The sequence below is a fragment of the Bos grunniens genome, chromosome 7 (assembly GCF_055505025.1).
Source record: "Bos grunniens cultivar Pamir isolate PY7600 chromosome 7, Bosgru_T2T1.0, whole genome shotgun sequence".
Taxonomy (NCBI): domain Eukaryota; kingdom Metazoa; phylum Chordata; class Mammalia; order Artiodactyla; family Bovidae; genus Bos; species Bos grunniens.
The window spans coordinates 41,200,830-41,225,154 of record NC_141171.1 but is presented as its reverse complement, the minus strand read 5'-3'; the positions used below and the strand labels follow the sequence as shown (position 1 = coordinate 41,225,154).

Genomic DNA, 24,325 nt, shown 5'->3' with positions numbered 1-24,325 from the left:
AATCATTATTTCTTTGGATGATTGGAAGAATACAAATGAGAAATGGGTGGTTCATTCCCTGGAAATTTCTAAATCTTTTCAACACATATCATAGTTGTAGACTGAGAAGGCAATGGCAACCCACTCTAGTACCCTTGCCTGGAAAATCCCATAGATGGAGGAGCCTGGTTGGCTGCAGTCCATGGGGTAGCTAAGAGTCGGACACGACTGAGTGACTTCCCTTTAACTTTTCAGTTTCATGCATTGGAGAAGGAAATGACAACCCACTCCAGTGTTCTGGCCTGGAGAATCCCAGGGACGGAGGAGCCTGGTGGGCTGCTGTCTATGGGGTCGAACAGAGTCGGACATACTGAAGCGACTTAGCAGCAGCAGCAGCAGCATAGTTGTAGAAAATAGATGAAACCACTGAAGAACTACAATACTTCATTTTACATAAGCTATGTGCAAACGTGCTAAGTCTCATCATTCATGTCTGACTCTTTGCAACCTTATGGACTGTAGCCTGCCAGGCTCCTCTGTCCCTGGGATTTTCCAGGCAAGACTACTGGCATGGATTGCCATGCCCTTCTCCAGAGGATCTTCCCAACCCAAGGATCAAACCCATGTCTCCTGTGTCTCCTGAATTGCAGGTGGATTCTTTACACTGAACCACCAGAGAAATCCCTTATACAAGCTAACTTTCACTCAAATACCAGTATTTCTTGCCTGAAAGCTGTTAATGGCCTCTTGTACCCATCTGTGTAGCAGAATAATGGCACCAAAGATCTAATATATTCTGTACTCAGTTCTTCATCAGTGACTGACAGAAACTGGCATATTACTTTGTCCCACTGATGAGATAGCCCTATTATCTAGTGGCTGTAAGAGTTCTCTTTGGATTCAGCTCCATTTTTCTCAAAATAAAATTTTGAAATTAGATTACTTACCAGCAAGATGACAAGACATCAGCAAGGTAGAGTGGTTGCAACCACTGACATTCTGAAGTATGAACATTTCTAATAATTTCAGTACAGTGAATTGGTACAGGATGGAGGTAGAATGAGATAGGCTTTTAATACTCCTTTAGCATTTGAGATATTTAAGATAATGATATTTTTTAATATTCAAAAATTTATTGAAAAATGTTATGTACCAGGTACTATGCTAGGTGCTGAGGAACAACAGTGCATTTTGAGTTATTGTTTTAATATAAATGAAAATATTGTTATCGATCATTATTTTTACTAAAAGAGGGACAGTCAAGATTTTCAAGTCAGAGAAATGGAGGGTAGAAAATTAATATCTAGGAATTAGGAAAATTGATTATAAAGAAGCTGACACTGACAAATAAATACAGATCATTGTAGCTCTTTATATCTGGGTTTTTTAAATAACAGACTAAAGACATGTTTGGATCATTTACAGAGTATTCAATGGTCAAAAACTGAGGCTGTATATGAGAAGAGTATCTTTATGATTTGTGCATTTAAACCACCTTCTATGCCAATAGAATACTTTCAAAATTACTTGGTTTTGGCCCCCATATCTGTGCCATGCCTCAAGCACCGTTGTGGGAGGTTTTTCTGCATAAGTGGAGAAGACAGTTATTGCAAATAGGAGAAGCACAACATATTTTAAGCATGTCTGAAGATGAAGAAAAAGTGAAATTATGCCTTCCTGAACCAGCTATCCAGAAATTTACTAAAATGGCAATCCCAACAGACCTGGAGATGTTACGAAAGTGCCAGATAAATATTGAGAAATATTAGAGGTGCTGAACATGGGACCAGTACATGAAGAGCATGTCAATGCAGGACGTACAGTTCAGCAACTCTGCTGCAACATTGGAGGAATGGAGACGCTTTGTTTTAAAGTCCAAAAGGGTGACCTAAGACTTCTAAAGAGAATGATAGATTCTGTTGAAAACGCGTCAGCTGCAACAGCAGGATTTTTCCAACTCCATCTAGCATCTGTAGAAGAACTTAAGAAACAATTTAATGATGAAGAAACTTTATTACAGCCTTCTTTAGATCCATGACTGACAACATTTCATACTACTGAAGATGAAGCTGATCCTCAGAGTATGACTCAGATGTATGTGTTGCCTGAAACGCCTCAAGATTAAAATACTGCAGAATCATGGGAGACCTTAGAAGCGGACTTAAATGAACTTAACCAACTGGTCCCACTGATTTCTCTCTCCTAGTGAATTTTCAGCAGGAGAAGATTGACAGCACTGAAGACCATGTCAACAGTGCTGCTGTGAATGTTGAAGAGGGAACCAAAACATGGGGGAAGGCTGAAAAATACAAGCTGGCAGCCCTACCTGTGGCAGGCGCACTCATAGGAGGAGTGGTGAAGGGTCAGATTGGCCTCCTTGATGCTTCAAAGTGTCAGAAATTGCAGCTGCACTTGGTGGTGGGGTGTTGCGCTTCACAGGTGGAAAAGTGATACAAAAAAAAAAAACAAAAACAAAACAGAAAATGATTGGGAAGCTCACTTCCAGCTGTCCAGCTCTCCCCAGCCCAACTGACAAAAAAACGCAGTTAAAAACCAAACTTTACTAATTATTGACACAAGCATGTCTATCCTAATGAGGACCTTTGCTGCTGTTGGACACTCAGTTGGCTTTCAGAATATAATTATATTGAAACAGTGGCTACAGATACTCAAGTGGGATTGAACTGTGATAAGGGGATATATTTTGTTGCTTGCTGGATATTAATGGAGTTGTGAGAGACTTAGGAGCTTGGCCTGAGGCTGACAGTATTTGTCAGGTAAGTATAAAGGCTGGCAGGGAAAAGAATTTTTACCTGGAAATGTGAAAACTGAACCCATAACTTTAATAAGGACTTGTGATGTGTGGACATGTTGGGTTATGGAAGGGTAGTTTTTGGAACAGTTTCTTCCATGACCCTGACTTGGAGACTCCGAGATTAAGCATATTATAAATATGTTTCTTTTTCTCCTAAATGTAGATTATTTAGGCATTTTAGCAGAGAAAAGAATGGAAGTTTAAGAGCTTTTCATATCAAATAGGGAAAACAGGATCTAGCAAGGAGCATGAGTGAACTGCATAATGGAATCCATTTGGTGAGCTCTATTGCATTTTTGCCTAACAATATTATATGGTAAAGCAAATAAATAGTGTAAGAAAATGGAAAAAAAATTACTTGTTTCTTACAGGAGACAATTTGGCTCCTGTGAAATGTATAATTTATAGTAACAATGATGGATTGTACGTCACATTCAACTAAGAATTTTGAAATGCTGCTGCTGCTGCTGCTAAGTCACTTCAGCCATGTCCGACTCTGTGTGACCCCATAGACAGCAGCCCACCAGGCTCCCCCATCCCTGGGATTCTCCACTTGCTGGAGTGGGTTGCCATTTCCTTCTCCAATGCATGAAACTGAAAAGCGAAAGTGAAGCCGCTCAGTTGTGTCCGACTCTTAGCGACCCCATGGACTGCAGCCTACCAGCCTCCTCTGTCCACAGGATTTTCCAAGCACTGGAGTACTGGAGTGGGTTGTCATTGCCTTCTCCAATTTTGAAATGACTTCCTCTCTTATATCTAATTAAGATTTTTTTTTAATTTTGTTTTATTTTTAAACTTTACAATATTGTATTAGTTTTGCCAAATATCGAAATTAAGATATTTTACAGGTTCCTTCAAATAGTGAAAAGGTAATGTGATCTGGCTGTTATGTTGAAATTTGCAGATTATCTTTTTTTTAAATTTTTTATTTTATTTTATTTTTTAACTTTACAATATTGTATTGGTTTTTCCATATATCAACATGAATCCACCACAGGTATACACATGTTCCCCATCCTGAACCCTCCTCCCTCCTCCCTCTCGGTACCATCCCTCTGGGTCGTCCCAGTGCACCATTAACATTAGCATTTTAAAAATCTCTTCTTATAAATGATTTTACATGAAAATTCAGTGGCTATATTAATTTCCTACCATCCTGAAAAAAAGATTTTGGATAGAAAAATCTGATATGTTTCTGTCACTCTTCTATTCTTTCTGTGAATGATTAGCTTCTAAGTTTTGGTGAATTCTTTTGCCACAGGTAGATTTCTCATCACACTCTGGCACAGAAATAGGAGCATAATAGTTATACACTGTAAGAGATATGGAATATGGAACCATGAGTAGATCAGTCTAGAATTAAATAAAAATTTAAATAATAAATAATATATATAACAATATTTCAAATTAAATTCAAATAATGTTTATATTATTTTATTAAGGCAATACATATGTATTAATTGTAAAAAATAATGATACTTTTAAAAGTATATGTTTTTTTTTTTTTCTTTTTAATGTTCTTCGGTGAAGTTAAGGAATTGCCTAAACCAGAGACATCCAATCCTGGCATTGTTTAACTTTAAATCATTTGCTTGTACATGCATTTGATTTTTAAAACACTAGAGGCATAGGAAAATAGAATAATCACATATTTATCACTCATCTCTCTCATTATGTGTGTGTCTGTTATGAATATATGTATAAGTTTTTAGATCTGTATGAATCAGTATTAGTTGAACCTGGTGAGAGATAGGAAAGTAACATATGCTCTCCTAATTCCTTCCTTATGGAAGGTTTAGTTGCTAAGTTGTGTACAATTCTTATGACCCCATGAACTGTAGCCCACCAGGCTCCTCTATCTATGGGATTCTCCAGGCAAGAATACTGGAGTGGGTTGCCATTTTTTTCTCCAGGGGATCTTCTCAACCGAGGAATTGAACCCAGGCCTCCTGCGTTGCAGGCAGATTTTTTACCAAGTGAGCTACAAGGGAAGCCCCTGCAAAAAAGTCACTCAATCATGTCCAGCTCTTTGCGACCCAATGGACTATACAGTTCATGGAATTCTCCAGGCCAGAATACTGGCATGGGTAACCTTTCCCTTCTCCAGGGGATCTTCCCAACCCAGGGATCAAACCCAGGTCTCCCACATTGCAGGCGGATTCTTTACCAGTTGAGCCACAAAGGGAGTCCTTCTTTATGTGAGCATATTAATTTGGAAGTGATTACATGATAAAATAACTTTAATGCCAGACATGAAGATATCTTTGTTGTAAAGATATCATTTTTTAGATTTTAAAGATCTTAAATTTGTTAGCGTAATCACATATTTATTGACACCATCTCTCAGGGAATCTTTCACTTTCTCATTTCGAAGACTGTAGATGAAAGGATTCAACATTGGTGTCACAATGGTGTTTAGCACTGTGGCAAATTTGTTAACATCCATCACATTACCCTTTTGTGGGCGGACATAGATGAAGATGGAGCTTCCATAGTAAAGTGTTACTACAGTGATATGTGAAACACAGGTGGAGAAAGCTTTATGTCGTCCCTGGACAGAGGGAATTCTAAAGATAGTAATAATAATATATGTGTAAGACACTCCTGTCAGGAGCAAGGAACCCAATAGCAACAAAACAGAGGAGACAAAGTCAGCCAGCTCAGCCACAGAGATATCTGCACAGACCAACTTTAGCACAGGAGCACTGTCACAGAAGAAGTGATTAATTACATTTGGCCCACAAAAGGGCAGAGGGGCAGTTAATATTGATGAGACCAAAATTGACAAAAATGCACCTATGTAAGATCCCAGAAGCAATGATATGCATGTTTGTTTGTTCATGATGATGGCATACCTCAGTGGGTTGCAGATGGCAACGTATCGATCAAAGGACATAACAGCCAAGATGAAGAATTCTGTGGAGCCCAAGAGAAAGTAGAAGAAAGACTGTGTAAGACATCCCACAAAGGATATTGCTTTGGTGAGGGAAAATGTGTTGGCTAACATCTTAGGCATCACCGTGGAGGTAATTGCAACCTCAAGGAAAGAAAGATTGGCTACAAAAAAATACATGGGTGAATGCAGACGGTAGTCACCACACACCAAAAGGATAATCATGGTGTTGCCAATCAGAGATGTCATGTACATAAGCAGGAATGCAGAAAAAAGAAGAATTTCTACTTCTTTCCCGTTCTGAAATCCTAGAAGAATGAACTCAGTGACAATGGTCTTGTTTCTTTGATCCATAAGTTCTCACTTCTGCCTGGCATAATAAAAAAAGAAGTTTATGATTGGTCTATGTATCTAAATCTTGGAAATAATCCACATATAGATTTTAACTATATTTTCTTTTTATGAAAGAAAAACAATAAAAACAAATAATTATTTTTCCAGTGTATAAACATCTTCTGAGATAAACTGTGCCAGATATAAGAGTTCAAGTGTGAAATTCACTCATAATAGTTGAATTAGTTCCACAATAAGATTGTGATAAATATCCTATTGAAAGACCTGTGAGTTTCCCCCCAGTGTAGAGAACCTAACAGTGAATTTAGTTCTTTAGAAGTCTTGTGAACAGATGCATAGAGTGTCCTTTGGGATAAACACATCACAGTGTCCTTAATCCATTCAGATGTAAAGCAATTCAGAGTGCTGGAAAAGTTGCAATAAAGTCTAATTCTATATGATTATATATGTGCGAAATGTCTTTCAAAGCTGGCTTATCATTGAGAAGAAAAATGCTAAAATAAACAACTAAACATGATTATATAATATGTTCATTACTTTTGACTTACAAGTTCTAGACACTGTATTGTTAGATTGGCCACTATAAGTCAACTTTATGTAATTTCCATGTAGAATCACATCTTATAGCAAATGAGATATTCACAGGTATTTCAAGAGTAAGGGAAAGGTTTAAATAAATGACTTGTCAATATTTATTATATGTTTCTTAAAATTCAGAGAGACAGAGCAAATACTCAGCTAGGAGGGAGTAGAAAAATGAAACTTTTGAATTTTGAATATTCCCAAGAGAAGTAGTGAAAGCATAGTTTTGTATTCTTATACTAGAAAACAAGGGCCAAAAGCACAGAGAAAACAGGACACTTGTTAGAGAGAAGGTGATTTTGCTGGATGGTTATGGTGATATTTTGGATAGGCAAAAATAAAGGTTTGGATCGGGGCTAATTTCAAATTCCAAATCATAAAACACATAAAAATTTATATTGCTAGGTTATGAAAGGGCTATTTTTATATAAGTGGGAATTTTTGTTGCTACTTTTCAATAGATGTGATGGATGAGCATGACAGAAGTGAACTAAAATTTACATAAGAGGATTAGAAATAAGACAATACCCTGTGTCTTTTTTATTTGTACCATTTTTTTTTTGGATCCTAAATGTTTATTAGCTTATTCTTTTACTTACTTTTACTATTATCTATTTACTGCATAATGAAGAAACAGATAAATATATGATTCATGCATGTTACACTTTTTATGAGTAAGAGGAATAAGTTGGACCAAAATTAAAGTTAAAGCACTATGATTCTTAACAATGACCATTCTTAATACAATAACACAAATTTGGTATTTAAACAAATATGAACTAAATTTGTCAATACAGTGGCTTGGTATGAAACACTGCAACCAGTTTACTTTTCTATAATCTTGCAAAGAAAAAGAAATATTGATGGATATAATGAATAAGGAAAAAGTAATTGTGGAGTATATTACTTGAAAGAGGGTTTCTTGTGGTCTCATAAATGATTGGTTTGAATATGAACAATTGATGGGCATCTCAAAGGCTATAGTGATGCAGGGCAGAAGCTAAAGATTCAGGTGTTGTTGTTCAGTCACTAAGTCATAATTGACTCTTTGTAACCCCATGGACAGCAGCATTCCAGGCTTTCCTGTCCTTTACCATCTCCCGGAGTTTGCTCAAACTCAGTTGGAAATAATAAAGATTTATTCAATCAATTCCAAAATTTTGCTTTAAGCTTAAGGAAATGGCAACCCATTCCAGTACTCTTTGCCTAGAAAATTCCATGGATGGAGGAGCCTGGTGGGCTACAGTCCAAGGGGTCACAAAGAGTCGGACACAACTGAGCGACTTCACGATGACGAAACAAAAAGAAGAGATAGAACAGGAGGAAATGATAGTTTTGGGGAAAACAAACAAAGAATGCAAAAGCAATGTCAACAAAGAGTATCAGTTAAAAAAGAATATGGTAAATTCTCTCCTTACGTGCTGAAGCATACCTCAAAATTGTTATGAATGTTCAAGTGTATGGTTTCCAAGTATTCCTTCTCTGTAACTTGAGGATTTGGGTTTTGTCTGTGATTGGAATCATAGCTTACTTCCTTCTTCTGACAGCCTCAGAAAGTTAAGAAACAAAGTCTGGTGACTGCAACAATATTGATATGTGAATTTTTAAATACTTTGTTGGCAAATGAATGATTCACAGCTATGAAGTGCCAGTGTATATCTGCAGATTATTAGAACTTGGAAAAGGAAGGAAAGCCTGAGTTCATTATTTCTGCTTCCCTAAGGGCAGAGTTTCTACTAGTACAATAGCCTCCAGAGAATAATTTATTTTAAAAATCCAATTAAAAGAAAAGTAAAAATGCCCCAAATTAAAAAAGTGAGAACTTATAAACACAATTTCTATAAGAAACACATTAAACTCAGCAAAACCATTACAGATGCTTTGCTCAAGACTCAGTCTTTCAACTACTGTGTAATGTCATGTACAGGCATCAGGTCATGAGAAGGATCTTGATATTTATCATTATCAGTAGCAACAGCAGCATAATCACCAACAGCAGCATAATCACCAACTACATTTATTGAATGCTATGTCTTGGAAACTCTTCCAAAAATTGTACTTATATCTTTTTTAATTTTATAGAAACTATATGACATAGACCATATTGTTACATTGACTTATGCTCTTTCACATAATTAATAAATAAAAGTGATATCAAAAGTCAGTCAAATTTCACAAAATTAATAAATAAAAATTATAAATTTTGTCTAATATTAAAATTATTAAAAAAGAATGGGCACATGGGCTTCAGTAGTTGTGGTGTGTGGGCTCAGCTGCCTCATGACATGTGAAATCTTCCTGGACCAGGTGGACCCCAGGTTCCCTGCTTTGGTAGGTGTATTCTTTACCCCTGGAACACCAGTTGAATGAAATCCTTATATACTGGCTTTAGGCAACTGAAGATCTTCACTACTCATCGCACCTAAAGTTTCTAGAACCTCAGAAACCTTTTGTGATCTCTTATTCTACTTAGTGTTTGTTTCTAGAACTACAGGTAGCTATAAATTGCAGTGGTATTTGCCTCTATTTTCAGTGGCTTCCAAACTCTGCCATAGGGCCCATAAACACACTGAAGCTGCACAAAACCAGTTTCCTGGGCTGCCTCCAGACAAGGAAAACATTGAACATACAGTGCCCTATTTATTTCAATCCAGAAGAAGGAATCTTGATATACAGGATTCCTCCCAGTTTCACTATTCTCCTTGGGTAGAGGAATATCATAAATAAGCATGCAAATGCTCTGAATTTTTCTACCACTTCTGCTTGAATCCTTTCATGATTTTACATCATCCTCTGTGCTGTAGCTTCTCAACTGGTCTCTAGAATTCTCAAAGTTTTCCTAGCCCTATATTGTTTTTAACTTTCTGTCTTTGTAGGGGAAAGATATTTTTGGCCTTCCATTTTGCTAACATCTCTCTATATATCATGTTTGCTGCTGCTAAGTCACTTCAGTCGTGTCCGACTCTGTGCGACCCCATAGATGGCAGCCCACCAGGCTCCCCCGTCCCTGGGACTCTCCAGGCAAGAACACTGGAGTGGGTTGCCATTTCCTTCTCCAATGCATGAAAGTGAAAAGTGAAAGTGAAGTCGCTCAGTCGTGTCCGACCCTCAGCGACCCCATGGACTGCAGCCTTCCAGGCTCCTCTTCCATGGGATTTTCTAGGCAGGAGTACTGGAGTGGGGTGCCATTGCCTTCTCCAATGTATCAAGTTTAAATCAACCTTAATTTTTCTTTCTTCTCTTATTGCTTTCTTGTCTTCCATGGTATAATTTTGAGTTTCAACTGAGATAATACAAATTACTGAATTGTCAAATTATGCTTAGAAAACCCAGAGATCTCATTTAGTACCATTTTTTTAATGTATAATTTCAAACACAAAAATATCCAAGTGTTTTTGACCTCTAAGTCTCCTGGTGAACTCTAAGCTCTTCAATGAAGTTTTTCAGAGAAGTACTATATATACCAGGGCATCCTTCCAACTCAATTTAATATATGATCAGATAAGATCAGATCAGTCGCTCAGTCATATCCGACTCTTTGCAACCCCATGAATCGCAGCACACCAGACCTCCCTGTCCATCATCAACTCCCAGAGTTGACTGAGACTCACGTCCATCAAGTCAGCAACGCCATCCAGCCATCTCATCCTCTGTCGTCCCCTTCTCCTCCTGCCCACAATCCCTCCCAGCATCAGAGTCTTTTCCAATGAGGTGGCCAAAGTACTGGAGTTTCAGCTTTAGCATCATTCCTTCCAAAGAAATCCTAGGGCTGATCTCCTTCAGAATGGACTGGTTGGATCTCCTTGCAGTCCAAGTGACTCTCAAGAGTCTTCTCCAACACCACAGTTCAAAAGCATCAATTCTTTGGCGCTCAGCCTTCTTCACAGTCCAACTCTCACATCCATACATGACCACAGGAAAAACCGCAGCCTTGACTGGATGAACCTTTGTTGGCAAAGGAATGTCTCTGCTTTTGAATATGCTATCTAGGTTGGTTATAACTTTCCTTACAAGGAGTAAGCGTTTTTTAATTTCATGGCTGCAGTCACCATCTGTAGTGATTTTGGAGCCCAGAAAAATAAAGTCTGACACTGTTTCCACTGTTTCCCCATCTATTTCCCATGAAGTGATGGGACCGGATGCCATGATCTTCATTTTCTGAATGTTGAGCTTTAAGCCAACTTTTTCACTCTCCACTTTCACTTTCATCAAGAGGCTTTTGAGTTCCTCTTCACTTTCTGCCATAAGGGTGGTGTCAGCTGCATCTGAGGTTATTGATATTTCTCCCGGCAATCTTAATTCCAGTTTGTGTTTCTTCCAGTCCAGTGTTTCTCATGATGTATTCTGCATATAAGTTAAATAAACAGGGTGACAATATACAGCCTTGACGAACTCCTTTTCCTATTTGAAACCAGTCTGTTGTTCCATGTCCAGTTCTAACTGTTGCTTTTTGACCTGCATACAAATTTCTCAAGAGGCAGATCAGATGGTCTGGTATTCCCATCTCTTTCAGAATTTTCCACAGTTTATTGTGATCCACACAGTCAAAGGCTTTGGCATAGTCAATAAAGCAGAAATAGATGTTTTTCTGGAACTCTCTTGCTTTTTCTATGATTCAGCGGATGTTGGCAATTTGATCTCTGGTTCCTCTGCCTTTTCTAAAACCAGCTTGAACATCAGGAAGTTCATGGTTCACATATTGCTGAAGCCTGGCTTGGAGAATTTTTAGCATTACTTTACTAGCGTGTGAGATGAGTGCAATTGATACTTCTGTATAATATGTGTAATCACAGCACATGTATTGAATACAATGATTTGGTTAAAGAAACATATCATTTTTAATTTGCATGACATTTACCAGGAAGTCCTGGTCAATAAATACATAAAGTGCTATATGCTATAAGGAATCCTAGACAGGCCGATCCATCCTGCTAAATGTATTCTATAAATAAAGACTTCCCTGCTAACAATTTTTTTCCCCAAAAGTTGTACTATACACTTAATGGCTGCAACATTAAGGGAGGTTCTATTCACACCTATTATGGTTTTATTGTGAATAGATTTTTACCTTTATTATTTTCATATATTTATTTGGTTGATCATATCATTTCTTTCATTTATTCATGTAAATAATAAACTGATTTTTTGAAGACTTAAATAAACTTTCATTCCTTGAATATGTATCAATAGTTTATGATATATTAGCCTTTCAATAGAGAGCATGATCATGTTTGCTTATATTTTGGACTCTTTTATCTATATTTATGAAGAATATTGTTCTCTGGCTGTTGATTTTGTCATGTTCTTCTCAGTTATCAGTTTAGTTCAGTCCCTCAGTCCTGTCCGACTCTGCAACCCCATGCACTACAACAAGCCAGGCTTCCCTATCCGTTACCAACACCCGGAGCTTGCTCAAACTCATGTCCATTGAGTCGGTGATGCCATTCAACTATCTCATCCTCTGTCATCCCCTTCTCCTCCTGCCTTCTCAGTTAAAATTATACTTTATTATTATAGTAATACTATAATATAATTTCATAATTTTATAATAATTGCAATATTATTATAAGTCTTTTTGAGCTCATGAATGGGTGGGTAGAATTCTTTTATGTCTATTTCCTGAAATAATTTGTGTAAGGGAAATAAACCTTAATAATATTCACAAAATTTCACTTATGAAGTCATGTGGATCTATAAATTCTTCTGCAGATGTTTTGCAGGTCAAAGTAATGTTTTCTATTGTATCATTATTATAACCTTTTTGGCAAAAAAAAAAAAAAAGTCAATTTTCCAGTTGGTGCTAGTGGTAAAGAACCTGTCTGTCAATGCAGGAGATATAAGAGATGTAGGTTTGAGTCCTCGGTCAGGAAGATCCCTTGGAGGATAGCATGGCAACCCACTCCAGGATTCTTGCAAAAAGTCAGACACAACTAAGAGACTTAGCACATGGCACATGTTAACTTCATCAAAGTTATCATTAAAATGACATAAAGTTTATGCTATATCATGCTACCTTTTCAATATTTGTGGCATTTGTAGTGATGAAGCATCTAGTTTTAGAAACCCTGGTGTATTCACTCACTTTAACATTTCATTAATGTTTTTTTAATTTTCAACATTAAAATACAAATTTTGTTAACATTTTTTCTCCATATATATTTTTATTTTTCTACCAAAAGAAGTAACTGAAAATAGCACATTTTTAAACTTAAATTTCTGGTAGTCAATAATCTTACATGTATTTTACTGGACTAAAATCAGTCTGTTAACATGGATATATTATTTTCTGAAAACTCCAAGGGATGATCCATTTTCTTGTTTGTTTTTTTTTTTAGCTTCTAAAGAATTTCTCAGTTTTTTGATCAGATGTGCATGTGTGCTGAGTCTTGATCATACCCACTTTCCAACTCAAAGCCTACACTGACTAGTCAATTCATTTGCACATAACCACCTCTCTGGGGGAGGGCCCACAAGCCACAAAGTGCAATCAACTCTAGAACATGGAGAAAGAGAAGAAATGAATTCTCCCTATGGCCTGCAGAAGGAAGACAGCCTGGCTGACACCTTGATGTTTAGGACTTCTGACCTGCAGAACAGTTTAAGGAAAAGAACCCTGCAGCAAAATTTGAAATGATGGACAACTTGACCTTGAAAAGATCTTGTGGTGATTTGAGATCTTGATGGCTCGCCAAAGGGTGAGGAGCCATTTGAGAGAAGAGTTTCCTTTGGCTGGTAGCAGAAGACTAAAGCAGAAAGTTTCAAGCATGAGAAGAATTTAATGAGATATCCTTAAGATGGCAGAGTATAGGACGTGTGTTCATCTTCTGCGAGAACTCCAAAATTAAAACTTAACTGCTGAACCATGGTTGACAGGAGAATGTTGGATCCCACCAAAAAAAGATACCCCAGGTCCACGGGCAAATTAGAAGTCACAGGAAGATGGTAGGAGGGGTGAAATCATGTTTAGACTCAAACCCCATACCCTCAAAAGACACTCAAGGGCTCAAACAAACCTCGTGCACACCAGGACCCAGAGACCCCACAAAGACGGAGCCAGATCTGTGTGTCTGAGTGTCTCCTGCAGAGGTTCAGGTCAAGAGTGGCCTGCCTCAGGGACAGGGGCTCTGAGTGCACCAGACCTGGGTATGGCATAAGCACTCTTGGATGAGGTCACCATTAAACCCAACATAACTTACATAGGACTTGAGAAACAGACACCTGGAGGGCACAAACAAACCTTGTGCACACCAGGACCCAGAGGAAAGGAGCAGTGATCCCACAAGAGACTGACCCAGACTTGCCTGTGAGTGTCTAGGAATCTCCGGCAGAAGCATGGGTCAGGGGCACTTACTGCAGCAGTGCATGTATGGGACCTTTAGAAGAAGAACTAAAGAGCCTCGATGAAAGTAAAAGAGGATAGTGAAAAAGTTGGCTTAAAACTCAACATTTAGAAAACTCAGCATTCAGATCATGGCATCCGGTCCCATCACTTCATGAAAATAGATGGGGAGACAATGGAAACAATGAGAGACTTTAGTTTGGGGGGCTCCAAAATCACTGCAGATGGTTACTGCAGCCATGAAATTAAAAGATGCTTGCTCCTTGGAAGAAAAGCTATGGCCAACCTTGATAGCATACTAAAAAGCAGAGACATAATTACTTTACCAACAAAGGTCCATCTAGTCAAAACTATGGTTTTTCCAGTAGTCATGTATGGATGTGAGAGTTGGACTATAAAGAAAGCAGAGCGCCAAAGAATTGATGCTTTTGACTGTGGTGTTGGAGAAGACTCTTGAGAGTCCCTTGGACTGCAAGGAAATCCAATCAGTATTATAGCCTGAGAATTCCTTGGACTGTGTAGTACATGGTGTCGCAAAGAATTGGAAGTGGTCAAACAGATGATGGCAAGAGTGAACATCAACATTTTAGGAATCAGTGAACCAAAATGGACTGGAATGGGTGAATTTAACTCAGATGACCATTGTATCTACTACCGTGGGCAAGAATCCCTTAGAAGAAATGGAGAAGCCATCATAGTCAACAAAAGAGTCCAAAATGCAGTACTTGGATGCAGTCTCAAAAACAACAGAATGATCTATTCATTTCAAAGGCAAACCATTCAATATCACAGTAATCCAAGTCTATGACCCAACTAGCAATGCTGAAGAATCTGAACTTGAATGGTTCCATGAAGACCTACAAGACTTTCTAGAACTAACACCCCTAAAATATGTCCTTTTCATTATAGGGGACTGGAATGCAAAAGTAGGAAGTTAAGAAATATCTGGAGTAACAGGCAAATTTGGCCTTGGAATACAGAATGAAGCAGGGCAAAAGCTAATAGAGTTTTGCTAAGAGAAGCACTGGTCATATCAAACACCCTCTTCCAACAACACAAGAGAAGACGTTACACATGGACATCACCAGATGGTCAATACAGAAATCAAATTGATTATATTCTTTACAGCCAAAGATGGAGAAGCTGTATACAGTCAGCAAACACAAGACTGGGAGCTGATGGTGGCACAGATCATGAACTCCTTATTGCCAAATTCAGACTTAAATTGAAGAAAGTAGGGAAAACCACTAGACCATTCAGGTATGACCTAAATAAAATCCCTTATGATTATACAGTGAAAGTGACAAATAGATTCAAGGGATTAGATCTGATAGAGAGAATACCTGAAAAACTATGGATAGAGGTTCATGACATCGTACAGGAGGCGGTGATCAAGACCATCCTCAAAAAATGAAATGCAAAAAGGCAAAATGATTGTCTGAGGAGGCCTTACAAATAGCTATGAAAAGAAGAAAAGCTAAAGGCAAAGGAAAAAGGAAATATATATCCATTTGAATGCCAAGTTCCAAAGAATAGCAAGGAGAGATAGGAAAGCCTTCCTTAGTGATCAATGCAAAGAAATGGAGGAAAACAGTAGAATAGAAAAGACTAGAGATCTCTTCAAGAAAATTAGAGATACCAAGGGAACATTTCATGAAAAGATGGGCCCAATAAAGGACAAAAATGGTATGGACTTAAAAGAAGCAGAAGATATTAAGAAGAGGTGGCAAAAATGCACAGAAGAACTATACAAAAAATATCTTCATGAACCAGATAACCATGATGGTGTAATCACTCACCTAAAGCCAGACATCCTGAATGTGAAGACAAATGGGCGTTAGGAAGCATCACAACGAACAAAGCTAGTGGAGGTGATGGAATTCCAGTTGAGCTATTTCAAATCCTCAAAGATGATGCTGTGAAAGTGCTACACTCAATATGCCAGCAAATTTGGAAAAATCAGCCATGGCCACAGGACTGGAAAAGGTCAGTTTTCATTCCAATCCCAAAGAAAGGCAAGGCCAAAGAATGTTCACACTGTTGCACAATTTCACTCATATCACGTGCTAGCAAAGTAATGCTCAAAATTCTACAAGCCAGACTTCAACAGTGCTTGAACTGAGAACTTCCAGATGTTCAGGCTGGATTTAGAAAAGACAGAGGAACCAGGGATTAAATTGCCAAAGTCCAGTGGATCATAGAAAAAGCAAGAAATTTCCAGAAAAACATCTCTTTCTGCTTTATTGACTATTCCAAATCCTTTGACTATGTGAATCACAACAAACTGTGGGAAATTCTGTAGGAGATGGGGATACCAGACCACCTGACCTGCCTCCTGAGAAATCTGTATGCAGATCAAAAAGCAACAGCTAGAACTGAACACAAAACAACAGATTGGCTCCAAATCAGGCAAGGAGTATGTCAAAGCTGTATATTGTCACCCTGCTTATTTAACTTATATACAGAGTACATCATGAGAAACGCTGGGCTGGAAGAAGCACAAGCTGGAATCAAGATTGCCAGGAGAAATATCAATAACCTCAGAAATGCAGATAACACCACCCTTATGGCAGAAATAAAGAAGAACTGAAGAGCCTCTTGATGAAAGTGAAAGAGAATAGTGAAAAAGTTAGCTGAAAACTCAACATTCAGAAAACTAAGATCATGGCATCTGGTCCCACCACTTATGGCAAATAGATGGGGAAACAACAGAAACAGTGGCTGACTTTCTTTTGGGGGGCTCCAAAATCACTGCAGGTGGTGACTGCAGCCATGAAATTAAAAGATGTTTTCCCCTTGGAATGGCCAAGTTATGACCAACCTAAACAGCATATTAAAAAGCAGAGACTTTGCCAACAAAGTTCCATCTAGTCCAAGCTATGGTTTTTCCAGCAGTCATGTATGGATGTGAGAGTTGGACTGTGAAGAAGGCTGAGCACCAAAGAATTGATGCTTTTGAACTGTGGTGTTGGAGAAGACTCTTGGGAGTCCCTTCAATCGCAAGGAGATCCAACCCGTTCATCCTGAAGGAAATCAGTCCTGAATATTCATTGGAAGGCCTAATGCTGAGGCTGATACTCCAATACTTGGGCCACCTGATTGGAAGAACTGACTCATTGGAAAAGACCCTGATGCTGGGAAAGATTGAAGGCAGGAGGAAAAAGAGATGACAGAAGATGAGATGGTTGGATGGCATCACTGACTCGATGGACATGAGTTTGAGTAATCCCCGGGAGTTGGTGATGGACAGGGAAGCCTGGCGTGCTGCACTCCATGGGGTTGCAAAGAGTTGGACATGACTGGCAGACTGAACTGAACTGAACTTATTGAATGGGAGGATTATTTCAACTATTTTTGGGAAGGGGTGGAGATTTCAAGGATTTGGTCCACCTCCCTCTCCTTGGTCTTTTAACAGTGCTGTGGAACTGTCATGGCATCTCTGGGTGTGTCATTTCATTTGTTGATTGAGGACTAAGGTCTAGTCTTATCTGTCATCTTGGTCTTATTTGATTCTAATTGGTTTTTGTTGTGTCCTTGGGCTATGTCATTCTTTCAAAAGTTGTGCCCTGCCCCTTTTCCTCCTGTTACAGCCTGATGGGAGTTCTCTTGTATGTTATTTGTCATTTTTCCCTTGTTACTTTTAATATTTTATCTTTGTCTTTAATTTTTTTTTAGTTTGATTACTATGTGTCTTGGTGTGTTCCCGCTTGGGTTTATCCTGCTTTGGACTCTCTGTGCTTCCTGGACTTGGTTGATTATTTCCTTTCCCATGTTAAGGAAGTTTTCAGTTATTATCTCTTCAAACATTTTCTCAGGTCCTTTCTCTCTCTTCTCCTGGGACCCCTATAATGTGAATGTTAGTGTACCTACTGTTGTCCCAATGGTGTCTTAGGCTGTCTTCATTTCTTTTCATTCCTTTTACTCTATTCTATTTTATCAGATCCCCAGGACTGGAAGCCTGTCATGGCATTCAGATCCTTTCCAACAGTGGGAGAACTTCTTTGGTATTACTGTTCTCCAGTTTGTGGCTTACCCACCTGGTTGGTATGGGATTTGATTTTACTGTGTTGCGGCTCTTCTACCATCTTGCTGAAGCTTCTTCTTTGTCTTTGGATGTGGGGAATCTTTTATTGGTGTGTTCCAGCATCCTTCTGTAGATGGTTGTTCAACAGCTAGTTGCAATTTTGGTGTTCCCACAGGAGGAAATAAGCACATGTCCTTCTACTCTGACTCTTGAATCAGAAGTCATAACAGTCTATTTTAAATTGATAACAACTTAGCTTTAAGCTCAGCATAATTACTGCCTTCTAATTATTTTTTTTGTATTACCAGTCATATTTCTTTACTGTGCCCTTATTAATTACTGTAGTTACAACTTTATTTAATACTTTTGTCTTTTAATATTTATACTACAGCTAATAATGATTTTATGTAACAATTACAGTATTATGCTGAATGTGTTTATATGTTTACATTTACCTTTAAATTTATACAGTCATATGTCCTCATATTACTAACTAGTTTCCTTTTATTTCAACTTGAAAAACTCTGTTTTGCATTTCTTGTATGGCAGCCTAGTCGTGATGACATTGTTAAAAATATTTAACTTATTTGCTAACATTTTATAAAAAAAAAAGTCACATTTTTCAGTATTTGGATTGAAATTTACTTAGGTATTACAATAATGAATGTTTGCATTACACTTTTGTCTCAAGGAATTTGTATACATGAAAGTCTATCACAAATGAACACTAATTCAATTCCAGCTAACGTATTATGCTTTTACCAAAGTATAAGCAAACTAATATTTAGTTGGTGAAGTCACTTTCTGTGTGCTTCATTGCCTATACAAATTGGAGGCTTTGACTCTATGATATTGATTGATTGGTTTCACTCAATAAAATCAAGTATTTGCTAGTATAGCTCTTTAGTAGAAAATATGACTGACATATCACCATTATAAATGCAAATATGGCTTTTTTATTTCAAGAAACTAATAAAAATATATTTGTGCTGCAGGGCTTGCCAAGTAGTGCTAGCAGTAAAGAACCCAACTGCCCATGCAGCAGAGGTAAGAGACACGGGTTTGCTCCCTGGTCCAGGAAGCTCCCCTGGAGGAGGGAATGGCTACCCACTCCAGTATTCTTGCCTGGAGAATATCATGGACAGAGGAACCTGATGGGCTAAGGTCCATAGGATCTCAAAGAGTCGGACACAACTGAAGTGACTTAGCACATACATGCTCTCTATGAGTGACATAACCAATACCTGAGAATATGCTAATTACATATATTATTGTCTGTATGAGCTCAATAGGTGATAGGATAAATATGTTCCTTAAATACCTTCTTACTAATTATGGAGTCTCTTGATTTACATGCCAGTATTTGAATTTTAGCTCACCAGGCTAATCTATCTGTGGAATTCTCCAGGCAGGAGTGCTGAACTGGGTAGCCATTCTCTTCTCCAGAGGATCTTCCAGACCCAGGGAAGGGATCCAGGTCTCCTACATTGCAGGCAGACTCTTTACCGTCTGAGCCACCAGCGAAGCCCTTGAAATTACTTATTGGTAAGGAAAAGTCAGTTGTCGTACTTAATTTCTTCATATCAGATAGTGCCAAGATTTGTCTCATAATTGAAAGGGATAGATAAGCCAATTTCAACAAAAGTGGCAGCCTCTCTCTTTGGAATATTTCCAATTTTAAGCCACTGAGACATGGGCAGCAGATATAACATCATCACCATTCTTAATCTCTCTGTACTCACCGACAAATATGTTTGCTCACAGAAAGTGTAGTGCCTCTTGTAGAGAAAAAGAGCTTTTTCATATTTGAAAGTCAAAGTTAGTGTTGTCCATCTGGATGAATTGTCAGTAATAATTTGAACAGTGACTACGACATGAAGCCTGCTGTATTCTTTCATCTATAAAACAGATACTTTAGTGAGTTTTATTTTCTTTCATTCTGACTGCTGATTATAATTTCAGTCAGAATATGAGAAACCTGCAAAAAAAAAGTCTTATTTAAATTTTGTACTTAGAAAGTTTCTTCTGTAATAATACTTAATTTAATATCTCTAAAACATGAGTTGCTAAGTATAGGCCACAAGAAGTTTTCGGTATCTATCTATATTCTAAAATGAACTCATATACAACAGACATATTAGTCTTTGTAACTCTTTATTTACATAACTTCTTTGTAATGCACAACAGCACTCTGATTCACTATAATGAATGAAAAATCAGTTGAAAATACTAGGTAAATTAACCACAATAAAAAAATAGCAAAGAAAATAAGTAAAATGCTGAAGTGAGAGATCAAAAATTATATATAATTTGGCAGTGCATTACCACTAAAATGTACTGGATATTACTGGAGGAAGCAAATAATTACTATAGTAATTATCAATTAGCTTTGTTTAGTTTTGATTTATGTAAAGCATTGCTTTGAATTACACAATACACATATGGAGGTTAGATTGTTTAAAGTATTTTGGAATTCTATACATTTGAGCCTCTAAAATGTAAGCTCAATTATAGTTCAACTATATCTTTCCACTTTGTTAAATTTGATAACTCTTAAATGAATATAATTTTGGAATGATTAGTTTTAGGTAATTTTTTCTAATAAAGTATAAGAGGAAATACATTGCCTTCTAAATATTCCATCACAAATATTTTATATTCATTTAATTTTTATTTATCTACATTATTCAAAGTATAAAAACAGGAGATCTATCTATCTATCTATAGAGACAGGTTGACAGAGAGTAAGAGAGATTTTAGATGACATTAAGTGAAAATATAATGACACTAGCCAATCTGGGAAATTATATATATATATATATATATATATATATATATACACACACACACACACATATATAATCACAAAACACATGAAGGTGTATTTTAATAAAAACCATGCACTGAAGAAAGGATACACACATATCAGAGATGTCAATTAATTTCAGCATTTTACACTAAATTTGTTCACCCAACTTTTTTAAACAACTCTATTTTCTTAACCATTTTACTCAGTTTTATTAATTGAATTCTTAAATGAGTAAAAAATAATTGTTGATCATTGAGTGAGAAAGACAGGCCAGAGATAATAGTCTCAATTATGGCATTAAAAATTAAACCAGAAATATGTTGAGGTAAGACTATTAATAAATATATAGATGATAGAGAGATAAACTTATAAATATATGCTTTTAAATATATGTACCCATGTATATTTCTATCTATGCCTATGTCTATAGCTATGCTTTCATTTATCTATATCTTTCCTACCAAGGGATTGACAGATTTTAAATCAAGTAGAGAAGAAGGCAGAATTTACATTTTAATATGGAGTTATACTTAGGCAAAACATTTGGAAAGAGCTCATGACATCTAGGAAGCATACACATCAGGGGTGAGAAAAATGACATCGGCAATTAAAATATAGAGAAAGGAAATGTAGTTTTGTAGATAGAAATTTAGCTCTTCTTATATTTCCATGTTTGTAGTAATATATTGAAGTATGATCTAATAAACATATGTGTGAGTTTATATCTGTTTCTAACTTTCTATCATCTATCTAGGCAGATGAATTTTAAAAATAAACGAATTGACTTTAAAAAGGTGAAAACCGGGTAATCAAAATGATATGAGAATGTCAAGGGAGAATGTAGAGAAACCCAAAAGGCCCAAAGAAGAAATTCTGAGATATGACATTTAATCCATTATTCAATAATCTAAAATCTTAGAAGATGTAAGAAAAGATTAGAATTGTGTATGCGCTCAGTTGTGTCCAGCTCTTTGGGGCCTCATGGACTGTAGCCCACCAGGCTTTTCTGCCAATGGAATTTTCTAGGCAAGAATACTGGAGTGGGGTGTGCCATTTCCTTACTCCAGGGGATCTTCCCAAACCAGGGATCAAACCTGCATCTCTTGCATCTCCTGCATTGGCAGGCAGATAGATTCTTTACCATTAGTGCCACCTGGGAAGCCCAGAGTTGTGTAGAAAGGAAGCAAATTTAGAGAGAAGAATTTTTATTATGTTGTGAAGTTTATTTTTAAGACAAAAATTGGAGCAAATAATTATGTCAGTCAATTGATTGAAAGACAAAAAAATACAAGACAAATAGATGTAAGATGTGACACAGCATCATTGTATACTCCATATCTTTCTCTTACTAATTCATATGTAAATTAGGATTCTATTATGTTGAGAATCTGAAACAATTTGTTATATAGTTGCATAACATTATAACAGTTTGTAGACACACGAAGAGAAATTTTTAAAAATGTCATAAAGTACATATAAAGTATATGATTAATGTACAGGCTTATATTGATGGAGAACATATACCATTGAAATTATTTTTTACTTCTATCTCTTTCACACACACACTCAACACGTTCATTAGAAAGATGATCATTAAATAGGAACACTTATTAGAGTTGTTATTTTTCAGGTATGCTGAGGTAATATTAACTATATTTAGGATTTATGACCACTTTAACCAAAGTTTTTTTCTTTTTTTTAATGCAGAATGTTTCATCAAGAATGAACAATATCTCCACAGGTATCCAAATTTCTTATCTTTTGTTTTCTGGCCCATGAATCTTTCAGTTCTTACAAGCTGGGTTTTTCCATAGTAATTTACCTGGCAGCCCTAATGGGGAGTGGCCTCATTTTTACTATAACATCCTTCAGTTCAGTTCAGTCGCTTGGTCGTGTCTGACTCTTTGTGACCCCATGGACTGCAGCACACCAGGTTTCCCTGTCCATCACCAAATCCCAGAGTTCACCCAAACTCACGTCCATTGAGTTGGTGATGGCATCCAACCATCTCATCCTCTGTCATCCCCTTCTCCTCCCGCCTTCAATCTTTCCCAGAATCAGGGTTTTCTCACATGAGTCAGTTCTTCACATCAGGTGGCTAAAGTATTGGAGTTTCAGTATCAGTCCTTTCAATGAATATTCAGGACTGATTTCCTTTAGGATGGACTAGTTGCATATCCTCGCTGTCCAAGGGACTCTCAAGAGTATTCTCCAACACCATAGTTCAATAACATCCTTAGACCCATGCCTCCACACATCCATGTACTTCTTAAGAAATTTGTCCCTGTTTGATACTTACCTCACTTCAGTTGTTGTGCTCAAAGCTGTTGTCAACTTTTTGACCCACAGGAATTCCATCACCTTTCTTAATTGTGTCACCCAGGTGTTTCTGGTGCCTTTTTCAGCAGTGGCAGAACAATTTCTCCTCACAGGCATGTCCATTGACTGGTATGTTGCCATTTGCCATCCCCTGCACTATGAAGTCATTATGAACAGAGGCACATGTGTCCAGACAGTGGTTCTATCCTGGTTCAGTGGTGGCTTACTATCTGTTATGCCCACAGCAGAAACATTTTCTTTATCTTACTCTGGGCTCAACAAGATCCAACAATTCTGTGATATTCCCCAGTTGTTAGCTATTACTTGCTCAAAGAATATAACTGCAGAAATTGTGCTTATACTTGCTAATGCAGTCTTGGATTTCTGTTGCTTTATGTGCATCATAATCTTATACATCTACATCTTCTCTACTGTCAGAAAGATTCTGTCTACAGAAGGGCCATCAAAGCCTATTCTGCTTGCCTCCCACACTTGGCAGTTAGTGCACTTTTTCTCTCAACTGCATTTATTGCATGCTTGAAACCTATTTTAGAGTATACATCATTCACTGATCTCATTTTATCTTCTTTCTATATTTTACTGCCCCTTCCTTAATCCCGTCATATACAGCCTAAGAAACAAGGCCATGAAGACAGGTTTAAATAACTCGCTCACTAGAAAGCTCTGACAAAGGAGAATATCCTTATCTTCCTCCAAGAATAGAGGTATTTTTCTTCTTAATATTTGTATAAGTACAAGATGGATCTGACTGATTTGTTGTGTTAATCTCCAGGATTACCTGGACCCATGGTGATGATGCTTGGTCAATCTGCAATAAACTATAAAATCTAGTATTAATGAAGCTGCACTCAGGTCTGACAGTTCCAGTTTTGGAGACTTGCTAAAGAAAATGTGCATTCATAGTTCATAAATAGTTACCATTAGGCCAATTTAATTTCTGTTTATTGAGTCAGCTCACACATCCTGGTTTTGGATTCTTAACTAGAGAGCAGCTTCCTCCTTGAGTGAACCTGGATTCCCAGGTGTCCTGCTTTGTATTCTGGAGAGGAAGTACATCCTCTCTGGAGAATGTGACTGAGAATGGCCCCTGGAAGCTGAGCCAGGGTGTTCTGAATCTCCTTAATATTGCATTACACTTTCTTGCTCCTGTTGCATTGTACAATTTACAGTAACAAACCTTTTCTGAGTAT

General features: G+C 37.3%; 1 protein-coding gene and 2 pseudogenes across 2 annotated transcripts; 2 read left to right on the top strand and 1 right to left on the bottom strand.

Moving 5' to 3' along the window:
* The first annotated feature begins 1,619 nt into the window (after positions 1-1,619).
* On the top strand, positions 1,620-2,546 carry LOC147369192 (syntaxin-17 pseudogene; annotated as a pseudogene). The gene has a single exon (XR_015168652.1). The product of XR_015168652.1 is annotated as a syntaxin-17 pseudogene (transcript).
* Positions 2,547-5,072: 2,526 nt separating this feature from the next.
* Positions 5,073-6,274, bottom strand: LOC147369191 (olfactory receptor 6E1-like). The gene has a single exon (XM_086413803.1). It carries the CDS (start codon positions 6,039-6,041, stop codon positions 5,073-5,075), a length of 969 nt encoding a protein of 322 aa, XP_086269929.1. The 5' UTR covers positions 6,042-6,274.
* A 1,639-nt stretch (positions 6,275-7,913) lies between these two features.
* Positions 7,914-23,802, top strand: LOC147369190 (olfactory receptor 14A16-like; annotated as a pseudogene).
* The last annotated feature ends 523 nt before the right edge of the window (positions 23,803-24,325 follow it).